Raw genomic sequence first — 14,011 nt, 5'->3', positions numbered from 1 at the left:
CTGAGCCCCCAGGACAGCTCAGCCCGGGGTCTGGCCCCTGACACCCCCAGACCCCAGGTGGGTCATCCCCCAGACTAGGGTCTTCCACTTTGCCTTGCTTAGGGTACCCAGGTTCCAGGTGTGGCCATCCTCCCTTCAACCAGGTTACAGGGCTTGCAGTGGGGAAAAGGAATTCCAAAGATGCTACTTTGGGGAATGCGTTGGGGGGCCTAGAATCTGCAGGACAGACAAATCTTATTATCTGAGGGGGTGGTCTTTGCAGGGCAGGGGCGGGGGATTGGGGAACTGAGACACCCCGACCGAGGGGAACAGAAGAGGCAGAGAGAGGGTCATGGACAGAGACAGATCTAAGTGGGATTCCTCAGACAGACTAGGAGGAGAAACCACTCATGGTATAAAACTGTTCTCGGCTGTTCTCTAAGTCCTCGACCTACCAACAGGCTATGTGCCATCCTATGCCCCAGGCCAGTCAGCCAGCTGTGCCAAGGTAGGGCCATGCCGCACCTCAGCCTAGTCGGGCTTTCCCCAGCATAACTGATTCTTGATAGGATGTGCGAGATTCCTGATGTGGGCTGCCTGATGAGCCTCCAGACCAGGCCAGGGCAAAGCTGGGTACTTCCAGCCATAGCCTAGGGTTCCTGAGGCAGTCGCCCCTGCAGACAGGATGTACCATCAGAGGTAGCCACAAGCCCAGGACAGGACTTTGGGGTCTCATGTTGGGAACCCGTTTTATGTAGTCTTCTCTGGGTCACCACCCTTCTCCTTTCCTGACTGATGACTGTAGGCTTGGTAGATGGATCACACGCACCTAACGTTGCCCTTCAGATGTTAGCATTGCTGTCGGTCAGGGCCAGGGCATCCTACGAGCATATTTACCATCTGCTGTTGTCAAGGGGGATACTAGGTCTTGTCATTTAAGGCTGGAGCTGAACTCAGGACACTAGCTGTCCATACCCCTGCCTATGTGCCCTGAGGGAACTATCTCCCCTCATTCTGCCCCATGCAGTCCTGTTGGGGGGACATGGGGAACACAGGAAGTGTCCCAAATCATCTCCCTGACCACCCTCCCCATCCAGGTCAATCTTAACCTTGCGGAGCCCTGACCGAGCCCAGTGCTCAGCCTCCCACATACCGATGCAGGGTGAAGAGGATGTCTCCCAGGTGGCTGGGGTCCCCAGGCCAAGTAGCAGGGCCAGCCGCTCTGGGGCCCTTGGGGGTGGGGGAGGACAGGGGTGTGCTGTAAACTGTACACACAATAAAGGATGGTCCCAGTCTCCTGGGATCGCTGGCTGAAGTCTCTACTTGGGACGGGGCTGGAGACAGCTGAGCTGGGGAACTCCAAGATAAAGAGCCACACCCTTACTGGGATTTGGGGTCTGGGAGGAGGAGGGAAGACTCCAGCTCCAGCTAAGCCCTCACAGAAACTGTATGTGCCTATGGCTCCCCTGACCCACCTGGGCAGGAACCCCAGGATGGCAGTGGTAAGAAACTTTGCCGTCCCTCTCTCTCACCTGTCTTGCCATCCATTCACTCCTGAGACATGTATTGTCTGGCTACAGTGTGCCAGGCATGGTGCCAGGCACCGGCTTCAAGGGCAGCCAGGCTACACCAGGTCCCTTCCCTCTGGAAGTCCTTTTTGTATGGAACTAGAGCTCTGGGGCTGACAGAGGCTGAGCACCCAAGGGTGCAGCCTGCTGGGACCCCAGTGGCACCAGGGGAGGGGTGTTCACTGTTTGGGGGGGGACACGCCCTGCACACCCGCAGCACTACTGAAATCTGAGCTGCAGACGCTCCAACCCCCTAACCAGTCTGGGTGGGGGTAACGGGGTGCGGTATTTCCAGGCTCCATGACTCACTGATTCCACAGGCTATTTGCAGCCCGACACTCATGGACTACCCCAGCAGGGGTGGGAGAGGGGCGGTGTCTCCCCCACCCCCTTCATCCCCAGGCAAGCTCACCGTAACGTCCTGACCCCAATGCGGCGCCCCTGTCCTGGGCCGCTGGCATCCGCGTTGGAAAAGAAGAGGCGTTTGTGTGTTTGTGGGGGGAGGGCGGTGAACACCTTTGGTCCTAGCGATCTCCTCCGCTGGCGGCAGTGGAGGAGGACATGAGGGCTGTGCGGGGAGAGGGGGGACCCCAGCAATCAGATAAAGAAAGCGGGACCGCCAAGGTGACCCCGCGCCGGGCGCGAAAGGGGAAACATGGCCCCACCTGTCGTCGGCTCCGCCCCTGGGCGCCAGCGTGCTTTGTCTGGGGGGGTGTGCTCCCCACTCCTTTGAGGCTAAATTTAGGCCTGGACACTGGCCCTGCACCGTGCTCCCTACCCCCAGCCCTCGAAGAGTGAGTCCTGAGGCTCCATTCATCATGCCCAGTGTGTGCCCAAAGGCGTGCTGCCCGCCCCACCTCACTCCTGCTATGGAGGGCTGCTGTCCTCCGCAGAAGGGTGCCTAGTTCAGGGAATGCAAGTAGCTGGCCCAAAGCCAGCTGGCTCAGAAGTGGAAAGGCTGGGATTTGAGCCTTTCTCCAAATCAGCCTGCCAGGGAGTTGAGGAAGCACAGCCTCACATCCCCCGCCCGGAGCCTTTATATGGAGGAAGGGGTTCTTGCAGCTTTTGGGGTGGACCTGGAAAGGAGCCAGAAGAAGTGTATATATTTATTTATTTATTTTTAATTTTTTTCCAGAGGGAATTTAAATGACTGAGGATTTTTGAGGCTGAAGACTTTTGGGAGGGTCTGGATAAGGAGGAGGATGCCCTGAGGAGCACAGAGGGTGTCTGAGTTTCCCTCATTGTACAGGCCCCTCCTCCTCTACTTCCTCCAGAAGAGTGAAGACCCCAGACTCCATAGCCTCAGGCCAGAGCTGCTCCCCCGTACCACCCCCACTCTGCAAATCCCACATCCCTCATGGCTCCCCAAATCCCAGCTCGCAGGCTCCCCAGGTTGTCGGGAACACTTGCTCTGTATTTGGTTAGTACCTTCTCCTGCCCCTCTTGCTTCCAAAGCCAAGCCACCAGCCTGGTACAGAGTGAAGGGGCAGTGTGTCTGAAGCCTGGCTGCCTCGGGTCAAAGCTTGGGGCTGCGTCTGTGCTGTGTGGCTCTGAGCAGCGAATTCCCCTCACTGTGCTTTGCACGGCCTCTATACCATCACACACGGCATTTGCCAGTTCAGTGAGCTCTCTGATGGTGACTGTTAGGTTTTAAATGCACTTAAAGTTCTTACAGTTGTTATGCACAGCTAATTCCCCCTGCCAAGCCCTCTTTTCACAATTGGTTTGCCACAAGCCAAAATCCCAGACACAGAAAGGTGCTTAGGAGGTCCTTTTATTCCAACCGGGTAGGGACGGGAGCGGGAGTGAAGGGAAAGAAAACTAGAAGGGACATATCTCCTGCCATGGTGGCAGGATGGGGGCTGCCAGGGCAGGGGAAGGGACGAGACGGAGGAGGGCGGACGGGGGACGGCCAGGTAAGTCTCTGTCCCAAGCCTGATCTGCCACCGGCTAAGCCAGTCAGGTGGTCTGTGGGGGCCTCAGCATGATGTCTGGTGCCCAAGGGACACTGGCAGCCAGCTCTCACCACTCTCCACTCCACTGCCCACAGGGCTTTGTGTTCGGAACAGCCATTCCTTCACTGTCTCCTTCCAGCTGTGTTTTTCTTGTGGTTTTTCTCTACCTCCCATACTATACCTGCCTCTATTCCCATTTCTTTTCTTTGTTAAAAGTACTTAAAGACAAGGAGTGAAATCATGGCTTTCATACAAACATGAAACGGGTCAGGGTTAAAGAGAGTTTATTACTAGCATGGAGGGAAAATTCACACAAGGTAAAAATTAATCATTTTCTAGTGTATGCTTCAGTGGCGCTGAGAACATTTCCAAGGTCATACAGCCATAACCATTCTCCAATTCCGGAACATTTTTTTTGTAACAGCTAAAGCAATCCTGTGTCTTGGTTCCTTTAAAAAAAAAAAAAATCATGTTTATCTTTTCTACTTGAAAGGTAGAGTAACATAGAAACAGAAAGAGAAGGAAAGATCTATCCACTGGCTCACTCCCCAAGTTCTTTCCAAATGATGTAGCGACCCAAACTGGGGCCAGAACAAAACCAGGAGCTCCTAACCCCATCTGAATCTCCCACCTGGGTGGGCAGGGACCCAAGGACCTGGGCATAGCCGCAGGAAGCAGAGCAGCCAGACTCGATCTGGCACTCCAGTGTGTGATGTGCGCAGCCAAAGCAGCAGCCTCACCCTCTCCTCCACAGTGTGTTGTGACAAAACACAAGGAGATCAGGTCACCTATGGAGACTGGAAGCTGACCTGGCCTACCATCTTGAAAGCCTGGGAGTGCAATGCGGTGCCGGAGGTCTCTGCCAGGCACCAGAGGAGGGCCTGCCTGCTGCTGGGTCCCAGTGCAGTGTCTTTCTGCAAAATCACTAATGCCACCTAGATTCGGGGGAGAGGCACCCTCAGGACCATCTGCCAACTTCTTGCCGACATGTCCCAGGGGACTGCACAAATGCCTGTCCCTTTCTGACCCCGTTGTGTAATGACATCCACTCCCCTCCAACTTCTATATCACTCTCCCAGTCACCAAAGACTTTCCTGGTGCCTGGGGCACTAGAAAGCACTCTTTTACCCTCACTTGTTCATTGAACAACCATGCACAGGGCACAGCAGGATCCAGGGTGTGCAGTCACCCTGCCCAGGCTGTGAATTTGTGTTTTGCTCAGTGACCTCTACTCAGTGACCTTGGGCAAAGTATTTCTCTCTTGGTACCTGTTTCCGCAGCTCACCTCCCAGGACAGGGAAAGCCGCGGTGTCCATAAGAATGACCAAGGGTAGCAGGAACAAAGTGTCTGATTCTCCCCGACCCCTGCTAAAGCCTCATCAGGACCCCTACGGTTACATTCTGAGATGGCAGGTCCATAAGTACCTGGCTTAGTCACAGATCCTGATGCAGCTCAACCCTGGACCCAGGGCTGTCCAGTGTGGTGGCAGAGCGACACCTGCTGTTGCTGAGCTGGGTGCGCAGCCATGGGCCTCCCTTTTCCTGGAGGGTCCAAATCCCTGCGCAGCGTTTGGGCTTGGGGTAAGGAGAGGGGAGGACTCCATCGGCGCATGCATCGCCAACATACAGCCATGGTGTCTGCAGTCACACCGGCACGCCCCTTTGCCTAGATGAAGGCTCGGCCTCCTGTGCTTGTTAAAGCCCACGCACAGGAGCCAGAGGGTTTTTTCCCCTACAGTAGACCTGTGGGGGTGGCATTTTACTGGCAGAGTAAGCAAGCAATAGATGCATCTGGGTCACTAGATTTTGTGAAAACCTATGAAATCGCCATTGAGTCCCTTCCCTGCACAGGTGGAGTTAAGGCTGTTCATCTAAGACGTGTGTACAGCCTCACAGCCATGCCAGTGACCCAACTCCTGCTCAGGAATGCAGGAACCAGACCAACCCCTCCTTCCCTGATTTTCTGTATCCACTGGGGACAGTGTGAGCCTGGCATGCAGTAGGTAAACAATTATTACTCTTACTTCCATTAAGTGGAATTTAATACTCCCTTTTCTTTCTGAACATTGTCCTCCGAGAGAAGAGCTCCCCCTAGTTCCTACTTTGGGACACCAGGGCCCTCCTGGGCTCTCCTGTGAGGTGCCAGCATCTCCGGACCTCATACCACTGCTAAGCTGGCGAATCACGCTCTTTGATGTCCTGTGCCCTGCTGGTGATGTCCACTCTTGCATGAGGAACCAAGATGACAGCAAGCAGCATACCACCCGTTTAGCACCCTGGGGAATCCTGACCATCTGCTCTTGCAAGCTCCTTTTCATTTTTTTAATTAAATTTTTATTCAAAAAAGTTACAGAGATTTCCCATTCCCTTTGCTGGTTCAGTCCCCAAATGCCCACAACAGCTGGGGCTGGGCTAAAGCCAGGAGCCCCGCACTCCACCCAAGCCTCCCACACGGGCTTTGAGTGAGCCCTGGACTGTGCCCCAAGCACTTGTGTTCTCCCCCACTGTCTCCGAGGATGCAAATCAGCAGAAAGCTTGAATTTAGAACCAAGTGAGGACCCAAATCCAGGCACTCTATTATGTGGGTGTTCCAAAGGGCATCTTGATGGCTACCCAAACACCTGCCCCTCCTAGGTTAGTTCATGCTTTATTTCCTGCTCAGAGACACTCTTCCTAGATTCCAGTCACAAAGTTCTTCCCCCAGGCATGTTCCATCACAGCATCTGACTTGTGCCTGCACAGCATCCATCGCTGTTCAACATCAACTTAATGGGTGATTCCTGTTGTCCTTCCCCCTTCTCCTACTGCCAAGAAAGCTGTATAGCATACACTCCCCAGCCAGAACCTGGCGTGGGGGAAGATGCTGGTCATATTTGCTGCAGGAATGGATTAATCCCTGCCAAGCTGGAGGTGATGGTATGAGAGTAGAAGTAGGATCACTACCCCAAAGGTTGTCTCCAGGGTCCTTCTCTGGCTCACCCAAGACTCTGGCTTGACTGGGGAAGTGTAGGTTGGTCCTGACGATGGCAGCCCACTTTCCATGGCCTGACCCTTCCCACTAATCTGCCTGCCCGCAGACACAGGAAGAGAGGGCTTTGAGCGAGCCCTTGACTGTGCCCCACGTTGAAGACCTGCCAGGCCCACCCTTTGAGGGGTTCCCCTTGGCACTTGAAACCTCCTGGGGGCAGAGTGAGCCAACTGCGGAGGAATCTGGGGTCTTAACCCCTTTGCACGGCGGCTGAGCCTGGAGTCCACTCTCCAGGGGCATCTTCTGAGCTGTGCTCTCCCCACAGAACACCATGTAGGTCTTCATTGGTGGCATAGCAGGGCTTTGTGGGGGCCTCCAGCCTCCATGCGCCATGGGAGTGGCTGGCAGCAAGAGCCGTTCCCCTCGAGTGCAGTCAACGAGGAAGGTCACATGAGCTTTAGGGATGGCCTTCTGAGGGCGATTCGGCTTCTCTCCTGGAAGGAAAAGACCAAGACTTGCAGTGGCAAAGGCAAGAGACAAGTTTCCCTCCCTCTGTCTGTTCATTCACCTTATGGGGGTTAGACAGGGTAGTGGCTGATACAAAGACAGGAAGACACTTGGGTTTGTTTGTTTGTTTGTTTGTTTCAACTTTTCCTTTGAAGGTAAGCGAGGGTAATGAGACCTAGAAGGTTGGAGGAAAGGGACCAGATGATCTTTATGGATAAGACTGATATACCAAACTCCTTTAAATCCTCTGTAGTACTTGTAATCACTGAACAATGCTGACCACCGAACACTCGTCCATGCAAAAGCTAAGGCTTGGGGCTTGTCTAGCAGTATCATATCCTATTACCTGACATGGAGGTGAGTCACAAGACAGGTCACATTAGGCAGGACCACGACATTAACTAGCACGCTAGAGAACCATATCTGGGGGAAGATTCTGTGGGGGATGTGTAGATTCCAAACCCTGTGGAAATACTAGCCCCACTGGTTAGCTCAAGAGTTGGAGTGGTGATGGACTAAGCTGGTGTGACCAAGGAGCCTGCCATCACTCACAGGTGAAGGAACCCACAACAGTCTGGACTGGTCAAGGCAGCAGCACCTGAATATGCATCCTGAATAGGGTGTGGAGTGGGCCTGGCTGCAACGTCCACCAGCTCATACAAGGCCAAAAGGAAGGCCTGACTATGCTGGACACTGGCCTAAGACCCAATGGCATGTATGAGAACTGGGTCTGGGAGTGGGTCAAGTGGAGGAACTTGGGAAACTTCTGTGGCGGGTCATAGCTCCCACTGGTGAACATGTGGTCCAGACCTTGGGGTCAGACAAGCTGAGAAAATAGCTCCAACGGTTGGCCAATGTGTGAGTTGGTAATGGAGCAGGGCATACCGGGCAGGACTGAGCAAACCTTAGCCCATAAGCAAAATTAGAAACCAGGATGGAGCACAGGGCATGCCGAGCTAGGCTCTTGCACCTACTGGTCTGCGTGAGCCAGGGACACTAAACCACAGTGTCTAAGGCAGGGGTCAGGACAGGTGAGGGGCTGTGCCAAGCTGAGTCAGAGCAAACACTGGCATGCGTATGATCTATGGCTGGGAACAGACCCAGCTGGGGAGCTAAGGAGACACCCTAGCAGGGTTGAGGTTCCCACCATGGGACGCGTTGGCTGGAATGGGGGCTGTGTTCTGATCAGGATACAGTTGTAGTCTCCCTTGGCACAAGTGTGGAATGAGACTGGATGCACCGAGCCGGGCCAGACTCAAACACCATCTGGTGTTCTGGAGGACCAGGGTAGATGTGGCACGGACTAGGCTAGGTCTCAATCCCTACTGAACCATGTGTGAGGTGTATGTGGGTTTGGACGAGCCGTGGCTGAGCTGAAACATGTAACAGCAAGAACCAGATTGGGTTGAAGGCCAGTTAGAAAAAGCCACTGTTCCTGCTAGGACAGAAGGTGAACTGAGTAGGGCTGGCCCTGGTATGCGCGAAATCTGGCATTGGGAGGGGTTCTGATGGAGGAGCCTGGGCAACTCCTCTGGCAGGACACGGTCCCTGCTGGTAAGCACAAGAAGCATGATAGGAAACAGCCCAGAACAGGCCATGGAAAGTTACCCACTGGCATACATTTGGCACAGGTCAGGGGCAGACCAGGCTGAATCAGTTCATGTCATCTACTGGTGAATCCGGGCACCAGAACAGAGTGTGGGTCGACCCTGGTTCAGTCACGACCATAACCAGTGCACATTACAGAATGCCAAGGTGAGGTTACCTGTACCAGATGTGGACGCAGTGCCCAACAGCACACGTGAGAACCAGGAAGAGAGGGGCCGAGCCAGCAGGGGGAATAAGAAGGGTGCTCCCCTACTGGACATTTACTCCCACTGGAGAGCGTGAGCTGGGATGGGCGCAGCAGGGATACAACACCTGTGGACCTCATGCGTGCTAGACCAGGGAAAAGCCAGGCTGGGCTGATTGGTCCTCCTGGTGCAATCTACAATTAGAGTGGGTGAGGGTTGGTTGGGCTTAGCCACAGCATCAGCTGGCAGAAGCTGGCACTGGGGGCTAATTCTGTCAAGTTAAACCACAAGACCACCTGGAAAGTGCATAATCCAGGAGTGGGAGTGGCCCAGGAGGGGAATAGTGGGTTCCTCCCTCTTGGGTTACCACTCCCAAGGGAGGACATGAAAACCAGGACAGGGGCTGGGGTGGCTAGACAGAGAGACACCCAACACAACATCCGTGAGGGCTGGATAGGCGGGCTGGTTGGGTTGCACTAGGCTTCAATGCCTATTGACATGTATGAGAGCTGAATGTGGGACAGACTGGACTAGTCTGCTGCACATACTGGCAAACCAGGATAGGGGGCGGGTATGTTGGGGGTTATTGTGGGTCACTCCGACTAGGCTGCAGCTCCCACTGGTTTCTGTGAGGGCCGAGTGTGTGCTGGGCAGAACCAGGCTGGACTGCAACACCCATTGGTTTCAGTGGAAGACAGGGCTGGAAACAGAATCAACCCAGCAACTGCAACCACCAGCTGATTAGGGCGATGGACTGTGCTGGGCCCTATGCTAGCTAGTACATAGAAGAACCTGGTCTGGGTTCACCTCAGATAAAGTTTCTTTGGGGATCCTCTCAATCGGAATGCCGGACTCAGAACCCTAACCATGAAAAGACAGAGGACAGAACAAGTCAATCAACCACCTCAGCTATATGTTGGCAGTAAAAAACTGGGCAAATGGAGACTCTATGATGGACTATGCCAATCAGTGGATTCTTCAGTGACCTCATCGTGCTTGCACTGGAGAGACTGGCAGCAATTCATAAGTGTTGAACCATCAAAACTACTTGAGCAGGATCCTTGGAGCATGCCCCATATCAGGGACCTGGGGCAGGTGGGAGACTGGGTGGGGCTTCTCCCTTAAAATCCCCTTACCTCAGATATATGAAGGAAACATTGTGGAAATGATAGTCTTACCCGTTTTCCTGTAGTCCTTGAACCTTTTTACCCTAATTAACTATGTAAAGATTGTCAAAAATACAATAAAAAATGGGAAAAAAAGATTTATTTATTTTATTGGAAAGGCAGATGTACAGAGAGGAGGAGAGACAGAGAAAGATCTTACATTCAATGATTCACTCCCCAAGTGGCCGCAACGGCCAGTACTGCGCCAATCTGAAGCCAGGAGCCAGGAACTTCATTCCGAGTCTCCCTCGGAGTTTCTGCCTCCTTCCTGGGAGGGCAAGATTGAGTTCTTAGCTTTGGACTTCAACCTGAACCAATCTTGGCTGTTATAGACATTTGAGACGTGAACTAGTGGGTGGAAGAATTTCTTATCTCTTTCTTCCTTTCAAAAAAAGAAAAAATACATCTTGCTTTCTTGAAAGACTTATTTATCCATTTGAAAGGCAGAGTTACAGAAAGGTTGGACAGAGAAATCTTCCATCCACTGGTTCACTCCCCAAATAGTTGAATGCCAGGACTGTGCCAGGCCAAAACTAAGAGCCTAGAATTCTGTCAGGGTCTCTCCACATGAGTGCAGGGGCCCAAGGAATTAGCTCATTCTTTGCTGTTTTCTTAGGCACATTAGCAGGAAACTGGATTAGAGACATAGTAACTAGGACTCCAACTGGTGGCCATATGGGATGCTGGCATTGCAGACTGCTTAACCCACTGTGCCACAATGCCAGCTTCCCAAACTTTTTTTTTAAATCCAGCACTGCACAGATCTAAGTTTAAACCCTGGATGCTCAGAGCAAGCCCTTGATCTAATAATTAAGATGCTGATCTGGGCCTGGCGCACTAGCTTAAAGGCTAAAAGTCCTTGCCTTGCACACAACGGGATCCCATATGGATGGTGGTTCGTATCCTGGCTGCTGCACTTACCTTCCAACTCCCAGATTGTGGCCATGGAAAGCAGTACAGGATGGCCCAAAACCTTGGGACTCTGCACCTGCATGAAGGAAGAAGCACCTGGCTCCTGTCTTTGAGTTGGCTTAGCTCTGGTGGCTACTTGGGGAACGAACCAGCAGATGGAAGAACTTTCTCTCTATGTATCTTACTCTGTGTAAATCTGATTTTCCAATAAAAATCAATAAATCTCTCTCTCTCTTTTTTTTTTCAGATGCTGGTCTGAGCACCTGCATCTCATGTCAGAGTGCCTGGCTTCCACAGCCCGCTCCATTCACAGTGACAGCTTCTTGCCTCTGGGAGGCCGCAGGCGAGAGCTCAAGTAGTTGGACTGCTTTTGGGAGACCTGTATATACTTCTTGGCTCTGGACTTCAGCCTGGCCCAGAGTCAGACCTTGTGGATAACTGGGGCATGAGCCAGCAGATGGAACTGTTTCTCTGTCCTTTTGCCTGTCTCTGCCTCTTGGAAAAAAAAAAAATCCTGTCTCCTCCTCTTATCAGCCACCTGCCTTCCCAGAACCCGACACAGCAGACCTTCTCTGCTTGAATGTGTATGTGGCTGCCTGGGAATCGTATTAAAAATCAAGTCCAGGGCCCGGCACCATGGCCTAGTGGCTAAAGTCTTCACCTTGAATGCGCCGGGATCCCATAAGGGTGGGACACTGTGGTTTAGTGTCCCTGGCTCACGCAGACCAGTAGGTGCAAGAGCCTAGCTCGGCATGCCCTGTGCTCCATCCTGGTTTCTAATTTTGCTTATGGGCTAAGGTTTGCTCAGTCCTGCCCGGTATGCCCCGCTCCATTACCAACTCACACATTGGCCAACCGTTGGAGCTATTTTCTCAGCTTGTCTGACCCCAAGGTCTGGACCACATGTTCACCAGTGGGAGCTATGACCCGCCACAGAAGTTTCCCAAGTTCCTCCACTTGACCCACTCCCAGACCCAGTTCTCATACATGCCATTGGGTCTTAGGCCAGTGTCCAGCATAGTCAGGCCTTCCTTTTGGCCTTGTATGAGCTGGTGGACATTGCAGCCCGGCCCACTCCACGCCCTATTCAGGATGCACATTCGGGTGCTGCTGCCTTGACCAGTCCAGACTGTTGTGGGTTCCTTCACCTGTGAGTGATGGCAGGCTCCTTGGTCACACCAGCTTAGTCCATCACCACTCCAACTCTTGAGCTAACCAGTGGGGCTAGTATTTCCACAGGGTTTGGAATCTATATATCCCCCACAGAATCTTCCCCCAGATATGGTTCTCTAGCGTGCTAGTTAATGTCGTGGTCCTGCCTAATGTGACCTGTCTTGTGACTCACCTCCATGTCAGGTAATAGGATATGATACTGCTAGACAAGCCCCAAGCCTTAGCTTTTGCATGGACGAGTGTTCGGTGGTCAGCATTGTTCAGTGATTACAAGTTCTTCAAATTAAATATATTCTGTCGTTGAGAACCTATAGGATTGATTCACATCCGAGAAGCACACTGGGTTCAACATGGAGCTACATAAACAGCGATTCAAAGAAGCAAACACAGAGCTTGCGGCCGGGTGGCCTGCAGGCAGAGCCGGAAGTTTCAGCCCCCAGGCCCAAGGTCGCGCCCCTCCCCATCCCATCCCCCGCCCAATGATGGTGGCGGGTGGGCCCTGTGCCCTTCTGGGCCCTTGAGACTCCCTCCATCAGTGTACTCACTCCGAAGGGAGTAGCCCCTGGAGCCCAGGCAGGCCTGGGCACAGCTCACCACATGCACGCAGTGGCTGGAGTCAGGGATCTGAGCATGAAGACACCCCGGCCTGAGACCCACCAGCAGTCTGGGATAGCAGTTGAGGATCTCTGTCTCTCACTTTCTGTCACTCTACCTTTCAAATAAGTAAATAACAAATTTTTAAAGATAAAAGCTCCACTTTTCATGGGGCTGGGCGTTCAGGAAGCCACTCTTCCCACCCCATGCAATGTGGTCCACAGACAGGTAGAAACCCAACAAGGGTCCATCATGGGCCCTGGGACCCTGTCTCTGTGCAGCTGGTGGAACCCACTGCTCAGTTCAGATGCCAGCCCCGGGGCAATTTATGCATGGAAGAAGGGGCAGGGCCATCCACCTGAATGTAAAATCTGTCTCACTCGCTTGCTCTCTTTCTTTCTTTCTTTCCTTTTTTTTTTTTTTTTTTTGGTTTTAAGATTTATATACTTATATGGGCCCGGTGGCGTGGCCTAGCGGCTAAAGTCCTCACCTTGAACGCACCAGGATCCCATATGGATGCCGCTTCTAATCCCGGCGGCCCCGCTTCCCATCCAGCTCCCTGCTTATGGCCTGGGAAAGCAGTCGAGGACGGCCCAAAGCCTTGGGACTCTGCACCCGTGTGGGAGACCTGGCTTCGGATCGGCATAGTATCGGCTGTTGGGCTCACTTGGGGAGTGAATCATCGGATGGAAGATCTTTCTCACTGTCTCTCCTCCTCTCTGTACATCTGCCTTTCCAATAAAAATAAAAAAATAAATCTTTGAAAAAAAAGATTTATATACTTTTATTGGAAAGACGAATCAGATTGATGGAGAGGAGAGACAGAGAGAAAGATTTTCTCTCTACTGATTTACTCCCAAATGGCCGCAACAGGTGGAGCTGAGCTGATCCAAAGCCAGGAGCCAGAAATTTCTTCTGGGTTTCCCACGCAGGTGCAGGATCCAAAAGCTTTGGGCCATCCTCTAGAACATGAACCAGGACCCATTTAGGATCCCAGCACTTGCAAGGTGAGGATTTAATCACTGAGCCATTGTGCTGGCCCAAAGCCTGTGCTCTTAAGAATGACTTGCTAGCTCACTGGAGTGCTACACATGTTTGCCCTTGTACTTGGTGCTGTGAACCAGGACACAGGCTCAGTGGGGCTTGTGTGCTGCTGGGGCTGTGAACATGGCAATAACGGGACCACACCCTGGCTGCCCCGAGAGGGTTGGGGGTCTGCCACAAGATCCCCAGTACTCCACATATCCCCTGTCACGCCTCTCTCTAAGTGTGGGCTCCCTTCTGGACCCTCTTACCAGAGCTGGTCTCCAAGTGTGTCCCAATGCTGGGGTCTCTGAGGTTAGCTCCGCAGTCTCTGGAGTCTTCAGAGGAAGCCATGTGATGAGACAGCAACAGC

At 52.9% G+C, this 14,011-nt stretch overlaps 1 protein-coding gene across 1 annotated transcript; it reads right to left on the bottom strand.

Annotated features, from left to right (window-relative positions):
- Nucleotides 1-5,858: 5,858 nt before the first annotated feature.
- On the bottom strand, nt 5,859-14,011 carry SRARP (steroid receptor associated and regulated protein). The gene is made up of 2 exons (XM_058675739.1): nt 13,911-14,011; nt 5,859-6,964 (listed from the first exon to the last, which is right to left on the bottom strand). The coding sequence occupies exons 1-2, from the start codon at nt 13,990-13,992 to the stop codon at nt 6,561-6,563; spliced, it is 486 nt and encodes a 161-aa protein (XP_058531722.1). The 5' UTR covers nt 13,993-14,011; the 3' UTR covers nt 5,859-6,560.

Source organism: Ochotona princeps, chromosome 2 (assembly GCF_030435755.1).
Source record: "Ochotona princeps isolate mOchPri1 chromosome 2, mOchPri1.hap1, whole genome shotgun sequence".
Lineage (NCBI taxonomy): Eukaryota > Metazoa > Chordata > Mammalia > Lagomorpha > Ochotonidae > Ochotona > Ochotona princeps.
The sequence above is the reverse complement of the archived record's forward strand: the minus strand, read 5'-3'. Positions and strand labels throughout refer to the sequence as shown.

What these genes read in the sequence shown, in the direction of transcription:
- SRARP (XM_058675739.1), bottom strand. Translation starts at nt 13,992, where the DNA reads ATGGCTTCCTCTGAAGACTCCAGAGACTGCGGAGCTAACCTCAGAGAC. An exon ending in ACACTTGGAGACCAGCTCTG is followed by an intron (nt 6,965 to 13,910) that starts GTAAGAGGGTCC and finishes TTTTCCTTCCAG; the next exon opens with GAGAGAAGCCGAATCGCCCT.